Below are 27,820 nucleotides of genomic sequence, written 5' to 3'. Positions count from 1 at the left end.
GATCATTAAATTCTAAGAGTAATGCTTCTGATTTTTCCGAGATGATTCCTCGATGGAAAGATTAACGAAGGATCGGACGTTACGGAGGAGCCTGACTCGGAGGAGCACTTTTCGCGAGTTTAGCGAACGTGATTTGCCGCTGCCGCTTGTTCACCCCATCAAATGAGCCGTCGTCGTCAATTTATGATGATTTTATTATCCGCCGGAGGTAAAGCAACGCCGGAGACTCTTGTTCTGCTCCTCGGAACTTTCTCAATCTCCGCAGCCGAATCGCGATTCCTAGGACTGCCTGTATGCGGCACAAGAATTTCTACGATTCGAGATCTCGTTGAGAGATGCGCCCCGGTAGATCAAGAATCTCTAATGTGGGCCAGCCACGCAAACCTATCATAACATGGGCCAACGGACGAGGAGCCTAATCACATGTTTGTCCAGCTAACTTCACGTCTTTCTCTCTTTCCCCCTTTTCACATATATCTCCAATTTCCTCTGCTCACCTCCGCGCAATTTGCATTTCTACGAGTGTGTATATAGCCGGGGCATATTCTTTCGCCTCATTCTTGGCCCCTTCGACTACCGCGTCTATATAGACACGACGCTCGACGGAGCTCCGCGAATTCCCTTCGCATATTCGCCCAAGCTCCGTTCACGAGACCGCGTGAAACTGTTGAAAAAAAATGTAAAGTAAAAAGAAAATACATAACGAACTCTCAAGCGTAGACGAAAATATATCAAGAAACATCAGGATGCGAGCCAGACACAAAGCGGTCATTTCTCCGCCATAAAAGCTTATCCGATTGTCGATCCTACGCTGCGCCGCGAAATATACGTGCGTAGTTCAAAACGGAGAAACGGAGAGCTCGGTAGAACAAGGGGTGTAAAAAAAGGCGTGAAAAAAAACCTCGAGGCTCTTCTCATTCGTAGATTCAACGGTATAATTTGCCAAAATTTTAGTGTTTCGCCAGATGTGTTCTCTGCGGTACGATATCGATCTCAAGTTCGAGGAATTTCTCGAGCGTATCCTTGTTCTCACTGCGATTAAACTAACTTCGTAAATGATTTTTCAATTTTAAATCTTAATCAACGAGCGCTTTATTTATCCGTACTAAGTGAATGCCTGCGGAATCGCAACGGACCGGAAGGAGTCAAGGGAAAACTTGTTCCTGGATTAAGGCGCGTGTATATAACGATCGAGAAGTTAAATTACCTCGAGCCTCTGCTCCTCGTGCGAGAAAGAAAAACGAGATAAAAAGGTGAGCAACTCCGCTAAGGCTCGAGGAAGATAAGTCTTCGAAGACGACGGGGACCGTGTACGCATGACTCTCGCAGTTACTCCCTTCCTCTCTCGGGCAAATCTCAGACCGATTTTACATACGAAATCCTCTTTTCTTTCCTTCGGCTCCTTTGCATCTTTACTCGATCCCTCCTCGTTCTATGTCCCCGTTCCGACGACCTTAAAATCCCTCCTCTTCTGTCGTCTTGCACAATACCAACCCTCGACAATATTGTAAACTAAGTGCTCTCGCTATCTCATTCGCAATCTGACACTTCCCCTTTCGAACCCACACACATCGTCGAGGTCGCAACAATTAAAACATCGACTCTCGCTTTCATCAACTTTGTTCTCTCTTCGGCGGTCTCCACCTTACAAAGGGACGCGGAAAAGGTTTGCTCGTGAACAAAACTCATTTAGCTGAACTCTTTCGTCAAATGAGTAAAATCATTTGAAACTGAGAAAAAATTTAGTCCAATCGAGTGCACATTCTCGTCCTACTGAATGGATTATTTCTTTCGGTGAACGATTTTTGTTCTCCGTTTACGCACATAATAAATAATTAGAGTCGACTACCTTCCTCAAGATATTTCCCGACAACAATGGTTTCAATAACGTCATTAAACCGTTTGCACTTCGCATCTCGTGACGTTGATTTTCTGTTACATAAGTCTATGTCTTTCGAACTTTCCATCTTCGATTTGTGGCGTTCCTCTCGTGAGCATTGTACGTTTCCTGGTTCGTCTTACAGCCTCGGAGCGACTCGATGATTATCTGAGAGACGTCCCCACAGATGGAGAGTTTCATAATTTCGTATTGCACGGAAATGGAGTCGATAATTGTGCAATTTAACTACCGATAATCCGCTTCCTACGATTTCTCGTAATTTGCGTTGTTGAGGGAGTGCAGTTAATGTGGGGAAGAGCGCAAATCGAAGTGTCGTTTCGGGGGATCGTTTCGAAACTGATTTAATTTCAAGTACTTTGATGAGATTTACCTGGAGATTTACGGGATCGGGGATTCCAGAAAACCCCAATGAGCTTTTGCCCCCGGAGGCAAAAAACGTTGTGGAATTCCTGATGCCGAATCTCGCAGACCGTAAGAAAGAAGCGTGCAGCATCAGGAAAAGCGAATTCACTCGGAAGTTGACTAGCTTCGCGCCCCATTTCTGCCACGCCCACTTCGCATAGTTTCACCGGATCGCCCGGCCGGAGACAATTAATATTTTACTTACGAACGCTGCGTCTCGGACTCCCCGGAATTTCGGGATTCAACGGTTCCCCAAACTCGAAGAGTAATTTTTGAGGCGACCTGTATACGTACGACAGAAAGGAAGGAAAAAACGAGGAGAGGAGAGAGACAGAGAGAGGATCCAAAAACTGACAACAGGTAAAGTGCCGAATAGGTGGTCCATCCGATCTTCTTTCCCCCGCTTTCGCGAATTTATCTCACACAAGGAGAAGAAGAAGAAACCCCGGGGATGGTGTGGTTTGCCGTGTTCTCGTGTTATTTAAATTTAACAACGAGACTCTCGTTCCTCTCGCGCATCGCATACGCACGCTCAGCCTTATTTTTTCGTCCTTCTGGTGGAGACTGCCTGACGTATTAGCTTCGAGCCTGCAGTTCGGTTTTAAGCCTGCGCGCACCGCGTCAGCATAAGATCGAACGGAAAACATAACAGACGTAAAAACAAACGAAGGGAAATAAATTGTCGAAATAGCGAGAGCGCAGAATTCGAGGATTGGCGTGTCCCCCGTGAAATTCGAATGAATAAAATGATCTCGACGCTGCGTAGATTATTTCGAACAGAGGCGTCAAGCGATAGCATCTCGACTCATTAAAAATCCTCAACACCCGAGATAATCATCTAATTATCATTTTTACTGCAATAATATCCCGAAAAATATCTATCCGAATGTCGTAAACAGAGACAAATACATCGAAATACCGGGGACTCGGTGCGTGCGCGCACAAAAATGATAGAAACCGAAATGTTACAGCGGAGATTGGAGCGGTCGATCGGCCCGAGAGATCTCTACGATCGAAGGCACGAAACATTTGTCAGGAACTTTAGGGTCTGCACAGGCCCGCATTGTTTTCCTTCGCTCTACCATTCCGACTAGAAAGCACAGTTTAACTCGTGTTTTACACGCTTCGTTCCTGGAACCCGAGTCTCCTTTTCCCTCTCACTTTGCTCAGCGCGAAGAAACGATGGACTCGGTGGGCACGGTCCCTCGGGGCCTTACATCCCATCCACGACTGTATACTTGCTCAGGTAGACATACAACACGTCCACGTGCGCCTCCATCGTACATGTGTATCATAGAAAGCCTACACACGCGCTTATATACGTGTACACATGACTGTAGAGCGGTGTATACATAGAGAAATCCTCCGGGACTCACCAACTCCTCGCCTTTCCTCTTTCCGCCCGCCTGCTCCCTCGTGCAGGTCCCGCAGGCTCTCTAATCTTTTCTCTTCCTTTCTCTCGCTCTTTCCTCCTTGAAGAGCAGGCGTCCTTTTCTACTCCCATTTCGCCTGTCAGACCCAATTTGTTGGGCCTCTCAGACGTTGTGTGCTCTGTTACAGTTTATGGCCATCATTACCTCGATCGTTGGAGTAAGAATTAAACGATTTGTTCGCAACTCCTCGCGAAATCGGATGAGAAGATCTCGTCTCGAGCTGGGCCGAGACATTTTTATATTTCCAAATTCTTCAATCGCGAACTCGGTTCCGTTAGTTTGCTTGGAGTCTCATTCGCTCGGCTGATGCTCCTTCAAATTAGTGTGAGGATTCAATTGATCGCGATTTGATTTTCCGGAGGCGATAATGGAGTCGAATTTTTTGTGAAATTTTCATGCATTTTTCGATCGACAACTCATCGGAACTAAGTGAAAATCGTGGGGGATTAAAAGGTCTATGGGATTCGATCAGATAATGACTATCAAAGTCGCATGTCGAACGACCTTGTGTAACGAGCACGAAAAAACGTCTGCGACGATTTGAGCAAGCTTTATAATTCAAGAACGGTCACCGCAGCCCACTGGATTTGGGCACGCAAGGTGATCAATCGTTCACCTCTTTCGATCGTCAATTTTAATTGAATTTCATGGGAGTACGAAGGCTTTTTATCGAGTTTTGTGATCACGAATGAAATTCAGTGAGAAATAAACGACGAAGATAAAGAAAGGAATTTTGTTTAATTTGTTCCGAAATCATGAATGTAGTAATTTATAATAAAAAGCATTTTTATTTCATCGCGTCAATCTGCTCACGGGATAATGACGATTGGAGAGGTCGATCGAGCGACGGGCGTTCTCGCGGAGCCGTCGGATTCGCGTTCGTAATGAAATCCCTCGAAAGTCTGATCCACCTGAAAAAACATTTTCTACCCACACTCGCAAAGATCATTGAATTCTCCAAATGTTTGAAAAACATGAAAAAATCATGTTTTCAAAACTTCCATGAATAATATAAACTCTCATGAAACACAATAATTATCGTTGGGATTGATATAATTTATTTCGCTATATCGTTTTCAAACACGAACTTATAATATCTCTTGGGATATTCTCGAAGGTACAATTCTACGTTTCGTACTATCGAGACTTTAAAATCACATTTTCATATTTACACTCCTCTCTATATATTTACAAATTTGAGAGACAACGATTGATGTAGATCGATGATTATGAATAATGGAGATCAGTGCGAGGCGACCTCTGCTATCATAAATAATATCACAAAATTAATGAATTCATTAATTATTGAATTTTCATGACGATTTAGAGATGGCGTCGCACCGCGCCACGTATTTGTTGATTTATTTCGATACATCTTCACGTTTTTCCGCATTTTTTATGCTCCAATCGTTAATTATTATAATTATATATATATATAAATCTTAATATACATGTATAGTATAATAATTTAAATTGTACATCGTGAACAACGATCGTTAGAAGGAATACTGCTCTCGTCGTAGACACACGCACACACACACACACACCCACACACACACACAACGACTTAATTCGCGTCGTTACATCGTAAATATGTTTGTTTATTACACTGGGTTTGTTTGTGTTTTATAAGTATTTTATTAAATTTATTTAAGGTATCAAGTTTGGCACTCGTTGTTCGCTTTTTTTCGAGCGTTTAATCAACGTTCACACACGCACATGCATACGCGACATATTAATCCTCCATTTGAAACCGACAGCTTTTCATTCGCTCGCACTATATTTGAATAATACAATAATCGTCCAAAATCTCGGTTCGGACGATCAGCATTGTTATGTACATTTCTCAGCGTCCGCGGCCGTTCGAGTGTGCGACCCGCCATTTTGAATAAAGCGCGCGCACGCGAGTGGGCCCGGAAATTGGGAAAAGAGGAAAAACTTTGCCATCAATCTCTTATTTCAGTCTCTCATCGTCTCGGGGGCTTTATTATTTACACAGGGAAATTTTTTAATCGGCTCGTGTATTTCTAATTAATCTCACGCCCTTAACGATTTTATGGCGAATCTTAATTATGGCAAGATGAAAATAACACCGCGCTCAAGTTTTCTCGTACGGGGTTGCCCTGCAATTATTTATTTTTCCTATTTATCCAGCTCGATCGCGAATCGTTCTTGCGGGTCAAGTCGTTTTTTTTCTCCTTTGAGCATCAATTCTTTCTGGGTTTTTTGTTTCTTATCTTTGATATAAGCGGTCTCAAAGTTTAGTCTCTTCTGGAGAATCTCGTGTCGTACTTTCATCATCCCCAAAGAACACGGTTCCTCCGGAAGACAATTCACCCCTTATTTTTCTCTCCTTCTCCCTCCCCCCTCTCACTCGCTCTCTTTTTCCCTGCCGTCTCGCGCCGTGGCTCCCTCTGGGCCGAAAAGACTCTAAGCCACTTCCGGCGGAACTTTATCCACGGCCATTTGAACGAGCTCGCTCCCCACGTCGCTTCATCTCGCAGACAAAGCCTCCATTACCACGAGCTTCCGATCGCTGAGAGCATTTTTCCGTGTCACGTTCGAGACTGCGGACTTTCTTGGCAGCGTGAGGATTTTTCGAAAAAAACGAATTAGACAAAAAAGATTCGGACCCCTTTGTCTCATCGGTATAAAAGCAACGATACCAAAGTACCAAGAAAATCGTGAAACTCGAGTTCCGACTAAACGGCAAAACTAGTTTGTCATTCGATCTTTTGATGCGATGATAAAATTTCGGGAAACCGATGTCATTACGAAAGAATAAACGTGAGCTCTTTCCTCCTTCGGAATTTCTCGCGTGTGCCATTTACATAAATACATATATAGACGCGTATATAAATAAAAAAATAATTGATGGAGAAACGCGCAGGGTTATTTATATCGCGCACGGGCGTGAGGAACTTCTATAGCAAGATGAACGCGACGAACGATGAATAATAGAGAGGAAGATAGCGAGAGAGAGAAAGAGAACGTTATGACGAGCTCGCGCGTTTATTCTAAATGTACGAGCGTATCTGGTGAATATTTAAGATGAGCTCGAGCGCGCCTCAATCGAGGCACGTGACGTCTACCAGCTACGCTTCGGAACCGCTAGAGCACTCTTCCGCCTCGGGATCGATGTGCTCACCTCCATCCTCGTCGTCGTCCTCCTCGTGATGATAATCACCGGTCTCTTGTTGCCATTTGCTAACGTGATGTGTGTTTTTGTTGTTGTTACCGTTACTGTTGCCATTGCCGCCCGACTGCTGTTGCGCTTTTGCCTCCTCCTCCTGTTGCATTCTCTTGTGTTTCGTTCGACGATTTTGAAACCATACCTTAACCTGGAGCAGACAAAAAGTGCACATTTTTTCGTTTAATCGCCTCGAAATTCGTCCTTTTATATCAATAATTATAATCCTTAGACGAAGCTCGAATTTCGCGAATCAGCCAAAGCTCGCGTGTTCAAACATCGCATTTGTGGGAGCCAATTGATTTCTTCGCCAATAAAAACCCCGATTTTCCCAAAAGCAGAATTGATAAATCATCGCGGTCTCAAGACCCGTAAAGGTCGCCATTTTCTATTAATCGTAACGATTAAAGCAGTGGAAGGAGCGATGTGAAAACGGAAGCAAGGAATCACCATTATTGCGCTGTGCATCCAAGACGGTAGAGAATCACCGGAAAAGGAGAAATCGCGCTCGGAAGATGCGCACCCCACGAGCGATCGATCCTCCCTCCTTTTTTCCGCAGTCAGCCCATCCCCCGTTGACACGGGAGATAAATATACGTGAAGAAACGAAGTGGCGGAGAGCGAGAGAGATGGACTGCGAGGGTTGCCCGGATGTTCTGACTCGATCAGCAGCATCAGGATCGGGACAAATTAAGTGGCAACTAGTCAGTTGGATCCCCTATTCCGCGACCCCTTGTGGGTTATGTACATCGAGAACGAACCCTCTCAGCCCCGGTGTGCTAAGCGGCGTATCCGTTTACAATGGACAAACGCGTTTCATCCCCTCAGCTTTGGCCGCGCGTTCTCGAAATCATCCGCATCAAGAACCGACCGAAAATACTGGCTTCGAGCACGGAAAAAGGCGTAGAAAGGGTGCAATAATTCGGTCTGACGGTCTCCCATCGCCCATTCCGCGTCATCCAAATCCATATGAGAATCGACTTTCGAAAAGACTCGAGCATACTCGCACAACGATCGAATAATGACGATAATATTTTCTACGAATTCCCGGAACGCGATGATCCTACCGAAAACGATTTGGTTTATGAAGCGTAAAGTTACGCTCGAGCTGTAGAGATCGCAGCGAAATTCTTCAGGAACGTCAGCTATTTCTCTCCGCGATGAATCGCTCGCGAGATATTAATTAACGAGGGCGATGGTCCATCCGGTGCGTCGGTGCAAAAAACTTGCCTCCGCCACTTTTTATCATGCCGGATTGACGATCCCGGAAAGTCAACGATAACTTCCCAGCGGAACGTCGCAGAGAAAAGCAGCTTGGGAGTGTCCAGTTCAAAGTTTTCTAGAATCACTTTGTAAATCTTGCACATGGAATAATTCGAAGCAAAGCTCGAATGTTTCGCAGTTACTACCACTGATTTTGTTAAAACCGAATGATCGTTGGGCCTCGTTTGAATATTGAGGAGTCATTCGTGTGTATTAAAAATTCGTGAACGAGTCAGCTCGGCGAATGATTTCGGGAGTATCGAGGCGTGAAATCCCCATTCTTGTGATATTTTTCAGGCTAGATCTCGGACGGAGCGCGAGTGAGAAAGTCAAGGGGATAGAAAAAGTAGGAGAACGCAAGCAAGAGAGGAAAACGTATCCATTGAGGGTGACAACGAAACCGACACAAGAAAGGGTGAACGAAGCAAGTCGATGTTTGGCTAACAGCTATTGTTGATGCACCTAACGTGGTTTTGACAAGCCCCGGATTAGTATCCACCTCAGCAAGCTTTCTCCCTCTTCGTTTCTCCTCTTTAAAAGCAGCGATTAATCCGCACACGTATGCGTGTACGCAGTCCATCTGCGGCTATTATTCTACACACAAATGAAAGCATCCCTCAGCCATTCGTGACAGTATTTATAGCATCTGATCTCCCCGAAAACTTTTTTTCGTCACGATTCCTCCGGGTGATACGAAAGAGAGAAAAAGGAGAAGCTCAACCGTTTCATTTGTATGGGAACTTCAGATATCGATCTGTCCTCTCGGGGGTGAGATTTAATGGTATTTTTTTAATGGATTGTCGCTCGTCACAGTCCGAGGTGGTTCTTCAATCCCACTTAATCCGACCTTAAGAACCTATTTCTCTTCATTTCCTTTCATTCGTTTGAATTATCGTGAGCAATTCACACGATTCAAAGAAAAATAAATTCCAAAATTGTTCACGATGCAGAATAACTCGAAATAAAAAGAGAAAAAATCTTTCGCGTAATTTATAACTATTCGTTGTGTCCTCGCTCGTCGTAAACTGACTACGATTTAACGAGTCCTTACATTCGACATAAAATAAGAAATATCGAATAAACAAGAGAAAAAAATCTCTCAGCCTTCCAGTTTCCATTTTCCCGGATATCTTGATCCCCTCAGATCGAAGCGAACGGACGAAAGCGTTGAAGACACTTATCGGACGATTAAGAGGACAAACATAGAAGCACCCCCTCGCTGTACGCTTTGGTAACTGCGCATCAGTTTCCTCCTACGGAGTAAACCACTTTCGGGGAGCCCTTGTGTCGAGTTGACCCTTTCCAGTGTTCTATTACGGATCACCGCGTAACCGGTGATCAAGAATCAAACTACCCTCGTGCCATTGGATGAATAATCGTATATGTATAAATATATACGTGAAAGCCTATCCGGGTGTTTCAATAGTCTCGGAGCGAGCGGGTCATCCCCCATTTGGTAATCAGCCCTCCGAATCGAGGAGTTACCATGGAAACGACCCCCAAAGCTCCCAGGAGTTGGCGCTTTCCGATTGGTCGTGTTTTCCTCTTCGCAACCCCCGGAGGCTGTACGCACTTGCGCGGCATCCCCCTTACGACGAGATCCCCCCGTTCCCGGGCACCGGGAGACGTGAGCTGCCGCATAAAGCATCCCTGCTCCAACCCCCTGCGAAACCGAAACCTCGCCTTTCTCTTAAAATTCGTCGATCCCTCGGAGCCACTTTGAAGCGGAAAAGGGGGGATCACAATTTCGTCCAAATGGTTTTCGAGACTCGTTCATTACCGCGAGCCCGTTTAAAACTTTTCATGAAATGCGATGAGCGAGTAATTGCAAAATAAATTAAAACTGATTATTTACCGTGGAAGATATCGCGATCGCGTTCCAATTGTGTTTTTATCGATTTGAAAAGCATTGAAAATAAATATTTGTAAAGCTCGATAATGATCGAGCATCATTCCTCCGCTCGTTTTTCCTAACCGCGATTGAATAACGTGGCACAATTTTCAATGATTGATACCACACGAGTCCAGGTGTTCGAGGCTCGCGATGACGAGAGTCGAGGAGAAGAATGAAGCACCGGAAAAGGGAAGAAATGAAATGAAGAATGACGGAGATAAAGAAATAAAACGCAAACGCAAAAAAGGAAGAGGGAGAAAGAGTGTTGTCGGGCGTAGAGAATCTCCGGGATACGGAGACGATCGTAAGGTCGGCTCTGGGATAATTGAAGGCGCTTCTGGTAACGCGCATAAGTGACAGGCAAACACCTTATACGTAAACCCGAGTGTGACAGCTGTACACGTTTGTAAGTTGCTTTTCTGTCGCTCGTTCGCGTAACAGGGCTTTACTTCGTGTACACAAGCAGAGGAAAAGCCACGGAAAGAGGCAAAGATGCGCGAAGGTGCATTAAAGTTCAGTGGAGAAACAAGCATAGCGGAGGAGAGAGCCTCGATTATCTGCAATCCAGATCGATGGAAAGAGTCTTGTGACTCGTTAGTGGCTTTAAATCTTTATGTATATGGATTTGTATATATTCACGGCTACACGTGTACCTCTTCATATTCACTTATTTATCGATATTTGTGCACAAAATCAAAGAATCTTTTGACGATAAATATATATGAAAGCGGTGTTAATTAAACGCGGATATGCCGAGTCCGCTCATATTATCCGGAGCGTGCGTGCGCTCGCACGTACATTTTAGGTGAGTTAATTAATAATTCGAGCAATAAAGCGTTACAGCGCTCAGAGAGAAATCTACATAAAGCGAGACTTACACGTGACATAAAAGATATAGCGAGCGATAAGAAACTCGAAGTTCAACGTGTACGTACCTCTATTATATTCGTACGTATGTATACATTGAAAAGATCGATAAACGGGTGAATCAATTAATCCAGATCGTTAATTAATATTGTAATTACAGAAGAGTGCGCGAGAAATACGTACTGAAATTCAAACGGTTTTATGTACACGAATGTCTTTTATGTGCATATATATTGAAATATATATGCAGCAAAGCTGTGTGTATATTGGTGTGTATTATGAAAGGAACGAAAGACTTGCACTCAACCATTCATTTTCGCGAAGGCTTTATTACGTCCTCCGTTAAATATAATTACGTTTATCGCTGCCACCCGTCGCTCTCGATTGGCTTGGCCAAAGTTTCAACCTCTCGTGCACCGGGAAATTGGATATTCGCTAATGGAAATTAATATCGTGATTCAAGAAAGGCAAATATCTCTATGCGAGTTCGCATTGGAATGTTTCTTTCGAATGTTTTTGCATGCTTACGCACGGAGAAGAATAAAATTAGCCAATTTGGTTAGTTGCGATGATACCGAAATTTCGATTTTTTATCGAAAAGGAGTTTGATTGACAAACATTCGTTCAACGAGAAATGTTTACTTCAATTTTCTGCGAGAATGATTTTTTATTGAACTTTCATTTCCATTTATTTTCCGTCCAGCACTTGTATAACGGTGAAAAAAAGAAACGCGTTTGAAAAAATGTTTTCACGCACAGAAAAATCCTCCGTTGGATTTGACGTGTGTAAATTTTCTCGCATTTTTCGCCCTCGATATTACACGCGGGGTCGGTTGGATTCTCTCGCTTAATCCCCCGAAGCTCCGACGGTCACGCTCGAAACATTATTTTTAATCCTCCCGTCGATAACCCTCGTCCTCGTGGCGCTCGCTAAATAAACCATGCAATATTATTTTTCGATCTTCCCACGTTTAATAACTTCGGGGCGCGGTGATGTACGCTTGATATCACATTTTTTTCAACCAATCAACGATGCGATATTATATCGAGTGTCAGGGCAGTTTTAGGGGTTGTTATGCACCCTCGAGAACACTTTTTTTCCTTGCAATTTATGGAATTCCTTCCCTCGCGGTGAATTTGGTCGATAACAACAATTATTTCCTATTAAAATCCTCACTCGATCCCTTCCTCACCTGAGGGAACTTCAAAAATAGAAAAAACCGTTAAAAAAGAAGAAACAAAGAAGATTGGGAAGGAAACGAGCGAAGAGAAAAGCACGAAAAAAGGTAAGACATCGGGCGATCGTGAAAGAGAATTTGAATTCGCGGGGATTTAACGAGCGCGTTTTGCGAGGACGAAAGCGCGATGGAGTTCTCTTAAATTGTAGTGCGGCTTGACGAGATTCAATCCGCAATAGCGAGAGAATCTCTCAGCAAAATCCACTTCTCGGAGGTGTGTAGTACACACACACACACACACGTGTAAAACACGAGAGCCGGGCTCTTTTCTCGCGGACGTATACACATTATGCATCGAGGGAAGCAGTGACAGTGACGCGCGTAGATCGTGACGAGAAAAGCAACGGCCATGTTATTCGCCGTCTAATGCGTATATATATAAGTGTACATAAAACGTATGTACCAACGATAATTTACTGACGGCGTGATGTGTCCTGAGAATCGAGTGAGATTTGTGATACCGAAAAATTGAACAGTTCCAAATGCGAATGAATTGAAAAAGCGATTTTACACTGCGTGAATACGAAAGCCACGATGCGAGATACCACGCGGAAAAACTTTACCTGCAACGAATAATTATCATCGGGAAATGAAAGACTATTTTTCCGTTCAGCTAAATGTTTATCATGAAAATAGGAAAAAACGTTCTAATCGATCTCAGTCATTGTTATCCGCACTTCCGTTCGAACGAATCGAGAATCGTATATAGCGAATTGATTTGAAGCGAGTGCAAAGTATTTTAGCAGCTTGCAACGCATCGATATTTGCGCAAAAAGATTGTTTTTTTTTTTTCAACTTATCGTTCGGACACGGTGCAAGGTAATTGGAGATATAAATGATTAAAGACATTGTAGCAAGGGCAATTAATTTATGAAATACGTATATAACCGAGGCAGGAAGAAGTTCGCTTCCTTCGGTCATATGGACGACAGAAACGCGTAGCAAAGGCCTCTATCGCTATACTTTATTCTCAGTCGTGCTACGACGCACCTCATTATGCATAGAGAATCGTACGCGGCCTGCATAATATGCAAACTTCTCCATTACCGTCGTCGCTCCCAACGTAATGGGCCGTTCTCAACGCGAGCGCTAAATATATACGTTTATAGTATTCTTTCGAAGTTATTCGCGTTCGCGATTACCTTCACCGAACGATCATATAGAAATAGAGGAAGAGGGAGTGAGTTGGGAGCAAAGAGAGATGGAGAGAGAAGAGAGAAAGCGCCAAATGGCTCGAGGATACGAGACAAGGATACACTTAATTCCTCGATTTTCTTGTGTGAAATAGCTGAGGGCCCGTTAAGCTGCAATTTACCGTACACCTTAGACGTCAAATAGTGTATAGAGAAGACGTACACGCGAACAAGTAACAGATGATCGAAGGATCGATTGCAACTTGAGCTCAAAACCGAGGATTCGTTGAACAAAAAAACTGTCGCAACGCCCCTTGAAGAAGCTGTCATCACTCGGTAAATTCGTCTTCTATATTCTATATAACATTTCAAAGGTTTCGCGCGGCCAAGGAAAATAATTCGGAATGGAAAAATCATGGGATCGTTCGTCCCGCCACCTCGCGGTGACGTGCCAACATTTCAAATTTCAAAGAATCGATTCTCTTCGCTTACAAAAAAAAAGTGTTTTTACAGCTATATATAGCGACTTGAAATTCAATGAAGATTTTATTGTCATTTGATAGACGTCATTAATACACGCCGCCTTGGACTACCTCGCACAGAGGATATCAATTTAGCTAATTGGAGTTCAATTCGAGTCACGATAAAAAATAATCGACGATAATCTCAACACACGCATCTACAGATATATAAAAGCGTGTGTTGGCGAATACACACAGAAACGCAACGATAAAAGTTCGCGAATCTCAGAGCTCCCGAGCACAAAACTAATCTCTGTCTCTATCTCTCTCTGACACACTGACACACACACACACACACACACACACACTCGATCACCCATTGTCCGAACACCTGTTCACCTCATCTTGTATTACCATTCGACCATTATCTTTCAATTTGCGTCTTTTGTTCGCTAAGTGCCTCGATTCCCCTGCTTTGATTACACAACGAAATTACACTTCGACCTCTCGCCGCCGTCTGCTTCTTAACTGCTAATTATCTCTGAGACTCCGGAGAGAAGAATATAAGAAGAAAACACGAGGGGGAAGAAGGAGAAGAGAAAAAGAAAAAGTGAGAGGGCGAGGCATCGACTGTTCAAGTGTCGTGACCGTGTACATCTAAAATGATATTTACGACTCGTCACAGAGATACCATGCAGTCCCGGTTTGTCCTCCGTTTTTCATGATATTTCAATAAAAACTCAATCAATGTCAATCATTGAGTCACTTTTTCTATGTCACATCTGATTGATTTACTTATTACGTTAGAATCCGTGATTCGTTGTGACCTTAATAGGATTATTTTTCTATTATATTTTCGTGAAAAATTACAATTGAAGTTCGATTGCGATTATTATACTCCATCGAGTGAGGCTATTTTTATGAATTGTTATTAAAAACTCGTGAATTATTTGCCAGCTTTCTAGCGTGGTAGTAAAACAGCCACAAGAATTGTCGGTTACCTAAGCATCTTTGAACCGTCGACGAACTCGCGAAGTACTCAAGATACAGACTCGAAAAAATGTTCCGGAATAATGGCTCTTCGCGGATAATGCATGATTATGCGTTGATTGTTAACATTGCGAGCTACAAAATGGATTTGCATACTCGTAAAACCGTGTAAATTTAGGTGAAAATCCGAGCGATTGTGAAAGCTTCGAAATCGAATTTCAGGCGCGCGAGTCTTCAAAATCGTATTACAAACTTCATTTGGGACAAAGTACAAGCCAAGCGGCGTTCAAGAGTCAAACTGTAGCGTCCGCATTTGCGTTTCGCACGATCTCACAATTCTCGCATTCCGTTAGTAAATCGGTGATCGTATGACGTTAAGATCGCGAAGCTCGTATTGCGAAAAGCAAAAAGGTTCTGTGAGTCACCTCAGTAACCTTGGTGATGGCCGATCGTGTTCAATTCAGAACAGCGATCGATCAGTTTGACGGAATAATCGCGTAATAATAAACTAATAGCTTTAATGATCGTTGCCGGAGGAACGGCGTTATTTGTACCGCGAGCGCATTGTTATATGAGCGATGAGCCAGTATCACCCTCGACTATTCGCCTTCGCATGTTCTCGTATATCATCGAGAGAAAAACAATACGGAGAGAAAAAAAAAGGGAAAACGGCTCAATAGAAAAAACATGGCAAATTATGATTTTAATGAGAAGTTAATTGCACGTATAAAAGGTGCAGCTCATAAAGTCTCACTGGTAATAATAGGAATTTTGCTAATGGTAATACGCGTGTATAATGGCGTCCGTATATACACATGCGTGCATGCACGAATGCGAATTTTTTCATTTGTTTTTCCTCACCTGCGTCTCCGTGAGGGACAACGCCTGTGCCAATTGTTTCCTCTCAGCGCCAACAACGTAATGATTCTTCTCGAAGGCGTGCTCCAACTTCAACAACTGACTCGGACTGAACGCCGTTCTTATTCTCTTCGGTTTCCTGAAGGGTTGTAACAAAAATCCAGGAATGTCGGGACCTGAAAAATCACAAAACAGGTGTTTTCAGCTAAGAATCACAGCGACCGAGGACCGTCAAGACATTTTATTTACTCGCAACAATGATTCGATTGATCGGCTCTGATTGGGCCGGTGGATTCATAAGTTCGTGCACGAATACGGATCGCTGATCTCCGTGTATAATGAGTCTGAAGAGAACTCTTTGCACAATGAGAACGTTGATCGAAGTTTTTCTGTGCCAACCAGCGAAGTATTTCGAACATTTTTCTGTGCATTGGGAGCAGAATTATCGAAAACTGTGTTTTAAAAAAGCTATTGAACGAGTTGATAAAATATGTGAGCTAGGAAAAAATGTAATGAAAGAGCAAAGGAACGAAGAAATCAGTCAAGGTAACGATGAAATGGCGTGTCAGCCAGTCAGAGATAACTTTACTATGTATTTCAAAGTTTTACTACGATGGAGGTGGATAGCGCGAGTATTACCGGTATCTTTATGGCAAATACGTATGTGGAACAGTATTTTTAAGTACAGCGCTTCGTGCAAATTCGAAGCACTTGCATTTAGAGGGAATTTGGAGCACTTGCATGATCTTTACGATCTTAAAAATAATTTCTGCCACGGTTAACCACCGCTGGAAACGACTGGGGAAAATACTTGCTGATTATTCGATCAAACACTTTTGCGCTTCGAAATTCTCATCGCGATCATCGATTGGACAATAATTGATAACGAGATTGCGTTCAGTCACTACTTGAAGTACGTAAACGTGACGGAGCTTCCGTTGAACTCACCGTTTTCATTCACTCGCCACAAACAGGCATTTTCATGACAGAAACTCCAGTTCGTATTCGAGAATTTTCCAATTATTCAGACAATCGTAGATTACTCGACGATTCTTTTTTATACAGTCAAAACTAAAAACCTGCTTGAAATGAGCACCGACGTTTCAGCGTTTGCGAGTGTGTCTGTGAGGCTAGGCGTAAAGATAAGCTGCCGTTTTTATTGCAGCGAGGATAAACACGGGTATTGGGCTTTACTGTCCAGAACAGTGAACTTGTGACAGTAGAAAATACGTTAGTAAAAACTGAGTGTATACATGTATACAAATGAATGGCAGCTAATTGAGTATTCTACTTCGTAAACCGCCTGTCGATCGTCTCCGATATCGCTGCGAGCGCTCGCGACTCTGGCCGGAAGTCGTTCGAGATACTCGCTTCTCGTAATAACGAAAAAAAAGAAGCGGAACACGATAATTTGCCTCGTGTATGAACAAGAAAGCCTCGTCTTGTGAGTATGTATCATACACGGTTCACCGATGCCCGAGTAAATCGCCAAAAAATCGTTGTACCTTGCCGCATACGAAATTGTGCGCCCGCCGCTAAGTTTCCTCGCTAAATACCACGTCGTAAGATTTCTCGCTGAACTCATTTCGATACAAAAATCACGGAGCGAGTGACGCGGTCACGAAGGTCACGAAATTCAATTGTGATAGCGCGCGAAAAATGCATGAGCGCTATACGGAGAAATTCGGAGCGAACCTAAAATTATGAAAATCGGGTCAAAAGCTTGGAGGCAAAAGACCTCAAGGATTAACTCGAACGATACATTGTTACAAAAGCCGCTATATATATTTGCTTTCTCTTATCACTTTTTAAACACATTGTCGTGTTTTATGTTTCCGTTATCCCAATGCAGTATTTAAAACCCGTTCAAGTGTCTCGAGAGTTTGTATTATGTAAAGCAACGTGAATGGCAGGTTTGATAACAAGCTTTTTTGTCCGGTTTTTATGCATCTCGAAAATTCTCCGTGCGCCTTCCGAATACGTTGTTTCTAGTACTTCGCGTATTCCTTCGTTCCAGACCAAAGTTGAGCGCGCATGTTTCCAGAGCAATATATGGAAAGGGGTGACCGCAAATTTTCGTTCGCAAAATCACTTTTTTGAGGTTGAGTTATTTCGAAGAATTTTTTGACGTCGACGTTCGCAGGATAAAATGTTGAATGAATATTTGGTACTGCTGGTGCTGCGAGCTCGTCGAGGCTTCGACGACTACGTTTGCACGTACGAATATCTACACGATGTTACAAACTCGCCGCATCCTCCTCCGTCTCAAATTACCCCCACATGCGCCCTTCTCATCGCGAACATTCGCGATTTAATGCCCATCTTACTCGTTTTCGCGTCAGAAAGTCAAGATTGAAGAAAAAATACGAGTGAAAGAGAGAAAAGTAGATGAGGCCAGTAATTACGGGAGCGAAAAGGCGCCAGTGCATCGCTCGTCGTGCACACGCGTGCGTGCGTGTGTGTGTGTGCAGCTGAATTGCCCAGAGGGACGCGGAATTACTCCGAAATAATACTAAACGCCCAGTATCAAATTATCCGTTCTCCTCGTCGTCGTTACACATGAACCGAGTAAATACGTATGTACCTTCCAGTATACAAGCACTAATAAGTGCATATTATCCGCGTATGGGGCATTCCAAGCCCCGAGATCCATCATTTTTTGCGTCCCATTTTTCACCTACGTTTTTTTCATTTTCTCAATTCTCCGGAGTCAAAGAATCGCTGCATATGCAAAAAGAAACCTCGCTCTTTACGACACTTTTCAAATAATATAGAAAACGATTTCGAAGGAGCTTAAAAAAGCGAAGGAAGCACAAAAACCACAATTTTCGTTATTTAATCACAAAACGAGTGTTGAAAAATTTGAGCGATTTTAACGCGTTCATTCGGCAATCCAGAAAATCGGTAAGCAAGCCCGAATTTCGGGAGATATTCCGAAGACGATTCTCCTCCATCGAAACCTTCGAAAATATCGATCGTCCATCCGGACCGACGTATACGCAAATGTCCGAACTAACATCAGCCCGAAATAAATGGGAAAAATAAAAGTGCATAAACTCGGCCGCGAGATCGAGCTGTAGGTACTGGAATTTGCAAAGAGAAACAGAAGGAAAGGTGAAACAAGAAAATGTTGAGAGTGTATAGCATTTATAGTTCACTGCGCGACGACGAGGACTCTCGTCCTTAATGCTCTTTTAATTAATCGTTGCACCACCAGCTCGCTGTGCGCGATATCCCGAATGCATACTCCTCCCTCCCTCCTCTCTCTCTCTCTCTCTCACTCTCATTCTTACTCTGTACCATATACTTTGTTCTCCCTGTGAGAAATCCTTTCGCGATAATTAGTGTTATTATGTCCCGGCCGGATGGTAATACGCGCTATTTACTACAAGACACGCGGGGATACCTCGAGCATATAGAAATTTAGCCTTTCCAGCGTGTCTTACTATGTGCGCGCGGAGCCTTTATATATCCATTGATATATATATAAACACGTATAAAAGTACACAGCGAAAGGTTTTTATGTACGTAAATGGCAGTTTTAAATGTACCTGCTCCGCTTGTACGTATGTATACATGGATCCAAAAGATCGCGTGATCGAGCGCGTGCTCGCTCAGCTCTGTTGAATCTCAGTTGCGCGATCGCACGCAGAAAACCTCCGGCGCATACACCGATCAATCGTCATTTCGAATGGAGCAAGCACAAAAACACATGGGAACGAAAAGAGAATTGGAGTATCCGAAAATATTTAGCAATTTTAATAAAATCTCTAATTTTCATTCGACTTCGGAGAAGAAACGGAGTTGTGAAAAGGAGGCTTTTTGCGTGAGGGGAGCGCTCGGTGGAATGTTTTCCTCCAAATATTGCGGGGATTCATAATTCTTGAAAAAATAGTGTGATTTTTGGAAACGAACGAGAGCGCACAAGGAACGAATGATAAATTGAGAATCGACGGAAAAAAAAAAACGAGTCACGAGAAGTGGGTTTGCGAAAAAAAATTCACTTCCTTTTGACGAAAGATCGATGACGACGAGACGGCGTCAGAGCGATACATGTTCGTATATAACTACGCGGTCGTTAAATCGCGAGCATACACGAGCCGAACCATACCCCTCTTTATATAGATGGGTGTGCACGTGTGTGTGTGGGTGCGCGCGTAATGTGTAAAAGCTTCTCGATGCCCTCGAGGCATAAAGCTACAAAGAGAGAGAAAGGCGTTTTACGAGGGTGCCTATTTAAAGCATAATCGAATCCGCTAATAACGATTATTAGCGGAGAGACCTCTCGCGAGTTTTGCATCACGCACGCATATCCAACCGCACGACCTCCATCATACTGCACACGAAAATCAACAACTTTTGTCGAATATCCAGCGCCAGCGCAATTTCTCAATCAGCCTTAAAATTAACGTATCAATTAAATTATTACGGCGTTCAAAATTATACAGTCATTAGCCGCTTTTTTTATTATATTATTTAAAAAACACTTGTGTATGAAATTCTGTGTGGAAAATCGCTCATTTTATTCCCATTTCCAGCTCTCTCTCTCTCTCTTGATCGAATTTACGCTACGAGTCGATCACTCCAATTTCAGCGATTACAAACGTGCGAATAAACTGATGATTATTCAATGCTGCAAATGATAAAAATCAAATGAGTAATCGGAGTTTTCAAATGTCAGAATTATTGAGAAACGAATAAACTAAATAATCCAGCGTGAATAAAGATTCTGGAGAAGAGGCTTATTTTTGACGGATCGAGTGGATACCAAGCGCAATTTTCAGGCTCGAAATAGCGGAGGAAAAGCGATAAAAATCAACGAACCAGAAGTGAATAATAAAGATCTACATCGTGACAATCGAATGCTACCGGGAAAGAAGTAAAAAAAACAAAGAGCAATAAAGAAAAAGCGTTAAAAGTTGTGAGGGGGGGAACGATTCACCGAAACTTGACTTTCGATGTGCGACAAATAAATGCGAAGTGTCGCGCCCCAGAGGGGGTTCGTAACCAGAAAATCATGTATAACGGAGACTCAAGAGGGCGGGTTGGACTTCAGCCTACCCAGAATAATCCGAGTGTACACAAAATCCCAGGAGTTTCTCGACGAACGTCACAATGAGGAGTATATTATGAAAAGCGTGAAAAAAAAAAAATGCGAAAGCAGCCAACCGCGTGACGGCTACTAGGAGAAAAAAGAAAAGAAAAAAGTGGGACAGACGCCCTGCTGAGGGTGTCCGAGGGTAAAAGACATCTTGACAATGACGATTAACGCTCTTTTGTCATCCCCTAGGCGCGGGTACTCGTCGCACTAGACTCTCATCTTTTTAGTCACTCTTCGTTTTGCTCTTTTCACTCCAAGTGGCGCGCACCAGGTAGAAAAATCGAAATCGCTCTCTCCGAGGCTCGGCCGCATCTTTTCAGACGGACGTAAGATCTGATTTTTTTCGAAAAAAATCCATTATACACTCGTCAAGTGTATCGCTGTCGTCGTGTTACGTAAGAATACGATTTTAACGAGATACTCATTTCGCTTTATTGAACTAGCTAATGTTGTTTATTCGTATTTCTTCATATAAATGTGCCATTTACTAGCATTTTTTATTTCAATTGTTTTTTTCTATCCCGCAGCACTAATTTATGATTCGGATGTAAAAACGTCCGGGACAGCTAGGCCGATCGATATTTTCACTGCTTGTTTTTCATTTGATTGCCCATTTAATTTGTATCTATAAACCGTATTCATCACTCACACGCCCGTATAAAAATCCGTGTAAACGATGCATTTACATATCTGGAAGAAAATATCTACGTTTATTACGCACACGAGAGTCGCGCACTGCGTCGATATGCGCGAGCGCTAATTATTAGATAAGACTCCGATAAATTTATAGCCCGTATAATATCAACGTGAGATAAGAGCATCGAAGATCTATGCGTTTCTCGAACAATTTCATGACTAATTGTTCGTAATTATCACGAGACTAAAATAATTTGCAGCTGTAAGTCCTTGGTAATCAATCATTTACTTTCCGAGCGGTGCGCGCTCTGGTGTGCATCATCGTGAAAAACTTAACGTCGACTTATTACGATGAAGAAAAATAAATAGTATTCCCAAGCTACGGATAAATAAATCGCGTAACCGTGCATCGGCGAGCTCAAAAAGCGCAGGCCCCGAGAGTGTTCCGAGTCGAAAAATCCGGAGCAGCGTTCGAAATTCTTGCCAGTCTTTTTTCAAATTTGACTCTCCCCTCGATCGTTGCGTCCATCGCGCGCTCCGAGGATGTATCCAATTCGCATAGATTACAAACCCCGCGATACTTTCCTCAGCGAGATAGCAATAAATAAAACAACGCAAAATCAAATATTGGCGGAGGATAAAAAATGTTGAGGCTAGATGAGAGGTTAGAATCGCCAGGTACTTTAATACCCATCGGCGAAACGTTTCACTCCGCGCGAGGATATTGGGTCAATGATACGTATGTGGTATGAACTCGTGTGCTCACGCCGAGCGAAGCAACTTTTAAGTATACGCTCGATTTATTATACCCACTTTGCCGAGGTATATTTAACGATGAGAGAATATATATATACGCAATCTGCAAATGCACGCACTGACAACTCGTGCATTACAACGGGATTTACTCGCAGTATTGCTTACTTTTATTTATTTTCATCATTATTACCATTACATACCTACTTTATCTACATCCATAATGATTATTGTTATATATACACACGCATATATCGGTGGATTACAAATAAACGGTTAAAACGATACTCGCGAAAGTGTATAAAATGTGTGTGCGCGTGTGTGCGCCTTTATACTTAAATACGGGCGTAGCCAAGACCGGTAACCACGCGGAAACGCGAGTGCACTTCTTCCTACACGTTTAAATAAAATATTAAATATGAAACAGTGCGCTCCGCAACTCATACAGGCGTGTCACGCGTTGTATGTACCCGTGGATAACACACGTACGCGTATGCAATTTTTCCAATCTTCATAGCACAAATTACCTGCCATCGGGGCAAAATGTTTTCTTCTTCTTTCGTTGTATTACCGGAGCACATTATTTATGCAGAGATTTCAGCGCGTATATGAACTGCTCGCGCAGGAGGCTAATTATCGAGCGTGAAATTTCGAGAAAACGTTTAGATATGAATCGAGGGAATTACATTTCGATAAATCAGCTCGAAACAGCGAAGAATCTCGGGCGGAATGATCGGTGACTCGTTCGAAAGAATTTATTGAAAATTCACGGAGGAATATATACGAATGGCGCTTGTTCCGTATAATTTACACTGTCGTAATGACGACTAATTTACGGAATAATGACTCGGCGAAACAATAATCAAGTGTGATGAATATATCGACAGAAGATATTCAAATCGTAAACTGCCGGAGTAATTGCTTTGAAAAAGGCAATATTTATTGACACACTCGCGCAATGAGAATATAATAAATTCGCTCTTTAAACTGCGGGAAGAAATTGAAAAAAAAAAAAAAAACGGAAAAATAAGTAATTGGCATTTTTTAATCGATTTTGATCGAATGCCATTATTTCGATAGAATACCCGAGATTGGATTGAAAAAAACGAATTGGAATGTAGAGCGAAGTCTCGATTGTGGCGAAGCCGATCGCGCAGGACCCGGAAAAACGTAAAACCAATAAACGTGAACGCGTGCTTGCTGGCTTTTCGTGCCAATTGTGGCAAATTTATGATAATTGTTTCTCTCCTTATGGGCACTCGGAGAAGTAATTCGCTTGCTATGAGAATGCTGTTTCTATTGGACTCGCGTATATATATAAATACGAGAGCCGAAGGAGCTGCTTGCTTCGCTGCTGCTTCTCTGTCTCCGTCATCATTGCCGCGCTCCACGTATACATACACGTATACAAATCTTGGCCACATCTCACGGCATATCAACGACCGAGCGAATAAACACTCGTGTAGTTAGACATCGCGCTTATGGGTACTTAATGTACTTACATATACGCGCTAAACTCGGAACGATAAGTATCGATGCATAAATATCGCTGAGACGTGTCGCTGATGCGTTTTCAATGAGCATACCAAATTCTCGATGAATTCACGCTCCTCGATTTCCTCTCTTTTTATCGCGATTTACTTATGCTTCTCACATTTGCCTTATCGTGATCGGGAAACGAAGCGAAAGCAGTGCGAAAGACCGAGCGAGCTCAAGCAAGCAGATCTGAGGGAGAGAAGAAACTTTTCAATTTCCGTTGAAAAATTCACCCAACTATTTTCTCGCACATTAATTTACGCTCGGAAGTCGCGTTTGCCAATTAAAATCGCGTTTTTATTCACAGCATACTTGTCATCAATTTGCTTTACTTGTCAGTCGTGCGCCGAGAAACCAGAAATTCAATCGAAATGAGCCCCGCCTCGAACAATGGAAAACCACTGTGGATGTTGATACACTATAAGAAATTGAGAAAGAGGCGTTTCGTTTTTTATTTTTCGCGCGCTAAAACGCACGCTCGCGTCTATACGTGTAACAGAGTTTGTACACGAAGCACAAGTGGAGCCGCGCGGTACTTGCGTCAGAAATTCATAATAAAATCACGTAGGATAATGTAACTACTTCATCGGATAGTTGAATATTATTATCCTAGTAGATGAGTCCGTCGTAAAGCTATGAAAGATGACCGTGAACGAGAGTAGTTGAGGCTCGTTTTGAAATACGGAAGCGATGATAATTGAATATGAGAAAATATTGAAGAGGAGGCATCGTTGGAACGAAAATGGAAAAACAGTGGGGGAATTTGAGTTTCGAAAGCTCGAGCTCAAACGCCATAAAATATTGGAAGAACAAATGAAGAGAATTGAAAATAAAACTGTGAAATTTCATCGTTTATATTTACATACGTAATGGTGTTTGCACAAGGCAAACACTCATCGTTCAACGTGGACGTACGCACTCTCAATTGACCCGTTACAAAATCTAGTTTACGAAAGCCCGCTTCGTATCGTTGTTGTTGTCGTCGTCGCATTTAGCACGAGGCATTCCATTACTGTGCGATAAAACACTCGAGCTTCTAACCTAACACACAAACAACCAAGCCCCCTCTCATCGATCTCGACGAGCGACGATCTTTTGCAAGTCGGAACACCAAATTTAATCCACTGTTTATTTCCACACAATTTCAGTGGCATATCTAACGTTCCCCCCCACGCTTGTCCGACCCGAAGAGCTAGATAAGAATTGTAGACACGCGGTTTCAATATGCAGCTCGATGTTTTTGGGTCTCTAATCGAGTTTCGAGCAATAATTAACTCGAGTAATAATGGATTGAATAGATAAGATTGAATAGTAGGAAAATAAATAATTTTTGTCAAAAGTGAGACTCGAAGCTTGAGACTCATCTCGTCCCCAGCACGAATCACGAGTTTGCAATAATCGGGTGAGTTTTTCTAAGAGCACGAGCGAGTGGAAGTTGACCTTTTTTTCAGAGATTCTCCAAATTTTCTCCAAAATCTCCAAAAGAGATTCTCCAAAAAGTGCTAAAACTTACCGCCAGGAAATCTGTGTGGGAAGATTCTCCCATGCCTAGAGAGTAGCCACGGATAAAGCGGGTAACTGTCTCTAGGCGGTTGATGAGGATGGGGAGGTTGATGGGGTCCGCCGGGAGTGCCAGCGTGGCCATAAGGGCCGTGAGGTGGTCCATGCGGAGAGCCGCCGTGATGGGCTTGCAGGGCGACTGCGAGGTTGGCGGCTTGGAAGTGTTGGGCCGCGGCGATATTCGCGGCAAGGGCGAACTGTTGAGTGTGATATTCGTTTTGGCCGGGTTGTCCGGGTACGGGACCAGCGTGTGACGGTTGAAGGCCGTACAGGGATTTTATTTGCTCGGCAGCGACGGCGGCTGCTGCGGTCGCAGCGCCGTGAGGTGGTGCGAGATAATTGGGGCTGGGTCGGACGACACCGGGTGGCGGTTGGGGGTGAGAGTTTGGTCCACCAACCGGGGAAGTGTCACCGTGCGACGATGATATCCTGTGGGGTGGCGATGGGCTGTTGTTCGGTGTGGAACCACCGCTGTGACTGCGAGTCGTGTTCGCGGTACGGCCACCAAAGTCGACCAGATGACTCGTCAACGCTTGTAAGTGATGATGATGAAGATGATGGCGATGGAGGCCGCTCGAGCTGTTGTTATTGTTGCTACTACTGTTATTGTTGTTGTTATGAGTATGGTGACCGTTGTGCAACGAGCTCGGCGTTCTTCTCGAGGTCGGATAAGACTCGACGGAGGAACTCCGGGACAAGGGACGATCGGAGCCCTCCGAATGGGCCCCGGGTGATCTACTCAGCGGAAGTCTTCGGCTCACGACCCTCGAAGGGGAAGAAGAACCTTCCACGACGTCCATAGGACTCCCATCGTCGCGCTCGATCTCCACGCGCTCGTGAAGCCTCTCCAACCGATCCTGATGATCCCGGACTCTTCCGCCTGCACCACCCCCGCCACCACCCACTATGGAATCTATGCTGAAGCCGATCTTCGGCTTCGATGGCACCGGCACTATTGGCGTCGGGGCGAGCGGCATCATCGTACGTTTCAACGATATCTTACCGCAACGCCTTTTTCCCCTCTTTTCTTCTCTTCTGTGTGCTCTCTGCCGATCGAGAGAGCCTGTCACATCCGCTATTGCGTCCGACGGCAACTCTCACGCGCACCGTTCCTCACGATGCCCCAAATATTCTTCAATATTTTCTATATTCCGACACTCGCGGGATTTCCCTTGAACGTTGAGTATACCGACTACTTCGAATCCGTCCTCATTCGCACTCGGTCACTGGACGCTGATGACATCTCGGAGGGTTTGCTCACGTGCACGCACACGCGCTACCAAATCGCGAACACACCAAAGCTTCGATGAAACTCCTGCGATTCTTGTGCGACGATATTTTTTCTCATCAATCACTCTTGAAACTAGTCAATGTTTGTTAGCTTTAGAAAACCATTCCGAAGAACTCGCGTATTTTTCACCTTTCACAATCCACCTTCGGCATTCACAGCAATCGTCACTTTTGGCTTTATCAACAATAAAAGGCTTTTCTCCTGGAACGTTTTCACGATGACAATCACCCAATGGCAATGAAGACAACGAAACCAAAATCCTTCAAAATAGTCACTTTCCGAGAGCGCACTTTCCCAATTAAATACGGGCACGTAGAAAACACTAATCCTTCACACGCGATAATCGAAATATTGACGTGTATATACAGACGAAAAGAACCGGTTTTAACCGAGAGAGGAGAGAGAGAGAGAGAGAAAGACACGAGCACGTAAGAAATTAAATTAAAATCCTTCAATTATTTTGATCCCTCTAAATAGTCGCCCCGGCTCGGAATTTCGCGCGGTTCAATAGCGAGATAGTTTCGAGAGAAACCGCGAGCGCCGCGTCGTTCTCCCGGGGACAGATGCTTCTGGCCTGAGCGCTTGCTAGTGTTTGAGAAAATTACCGGCTAAACGAGTGCCCGTGCCACTGGAGTGGGATGAACCCGGAGCCTTTAGTCGTCCCGGCGTAACTTTCCCCTACTGTTGAATCGGCCCGATGGCGGGGGAATTGAGAGGTCGGCCGGTTCCACCTACTGGGCGGAAGTTTTTCCTCGCGTTGTCCAATCATCGCCGAGCTCATGATGCCTGATTCGAGGAGGCAATTGGACCGGGATACGCCCTGCTCGATCCCCCTCCGATCTTCGCGAATAAATCGGAAGGTAGATTCGAGTTACGGGCAACGGGGAAAGCTATTTAACTCGACTATGGGCGGTTAAACTCACAGCTTTTTTCGTCGTGTGCCCCGATGAAAATGAGTCGTTTAATTAATACGTCTGGACTCTCGAGTGTTTCTCGTCGCAGCGGGTGGGTCAAACGGTGGCCAGCTCTGATCCTTCGACACACACATCTCCGGATCCGTATCCCCCCCACGTGTGTGCGCGTGTGTGTCCAAGTCGTTTTCGCAGCTCTCTCAGTTCCCTCGCCCCTTCAACAGTATATGCACGCACGTTTGTTCTTCTTTCCTACTCTGTTTTATGCTCAGATCGAATTTTCCTCCTGCTCAAATGGTCACTCGGAAAAGCATCGAGCACGTTCTGCACCTTAATCATGCTCGTTCCGTCGTCATAATGCACGGAGAAAACGGATTCGTTTTGTTTCGTGAGGATAATACAC

The 27,820-nt window shown here is 43.8% G+C and overlaps 1 protein-coding gene across 1 annotated transcript; it reads right to left on the bottom strand.

Moving 5' to 3' along the window:
• Positions 1–4,770: 4,770 nt before the first annotated feature.
• On the bottom strand, positions 4,771–27,125 carry LOC122406753 (homeotic protein empty spiracles-like). The gene is made up of 3 exons (XM_043412428.1): positions 25,169–27,125; positions 15,633–15,805; positions 4,771–7,076 (listed from the first exon to the last, which is right to left on the bottom strand). Exons 1-3 carry the CDS (start codon positions 26,193–26,195, stop codon positions 6,831–6,833), a joined length of 1,446 nt encoding a protein of 481 aa, XP_043268363.1. The 5' UTR covers positions 26,196–27,125; the 3' UTR covers positions 4,771–6,830.
• Positions 27,126–27,820: the final 695 nt, after the last annotated feature.

This window comes from Venturia canescens, chromosome 2, assembly GCF_019457755.1.
Source record: "Venturia canescens isolate UGA chromosome 2, ASM1945775v1, whole genome shotgun sequence".
Classification (NCBI taxonomy): Eukaryota; Metazoa; Arthropoda; class Insecta; order Hymenoptera; family Ichneumonidae; genus Venturia; species Venturia canescens.
This window is presented reverse-complemented; position numbering and strand designations above follow the sequence as displayed.

Bases quoted from the DNA above. Each gene is read 5' to 3' on its own strand.
- LOC122406753 (XM_043412428.1), bottom strand. From the start codon at position 26,195: ATGATGCCGCTCGCCCCGACGCCAATAGTGCCGGTGCCATCGAAGCCG. The intron at 15,806-25,168 runs GTAAGTTTTAGC...GTGATTTTTCAG, and splicing joins CCCACACAGATTTCCTGGCG to GTCCCGACATTCCTGGATTT. The intron at 7,077-15,632 runs GTGAGGAAAAAC...TGTCTGCTCCAG, and splicing joins TGTCCCTCACGGAGACGCAG to GTTAAGGTATGGTTTCAAAA.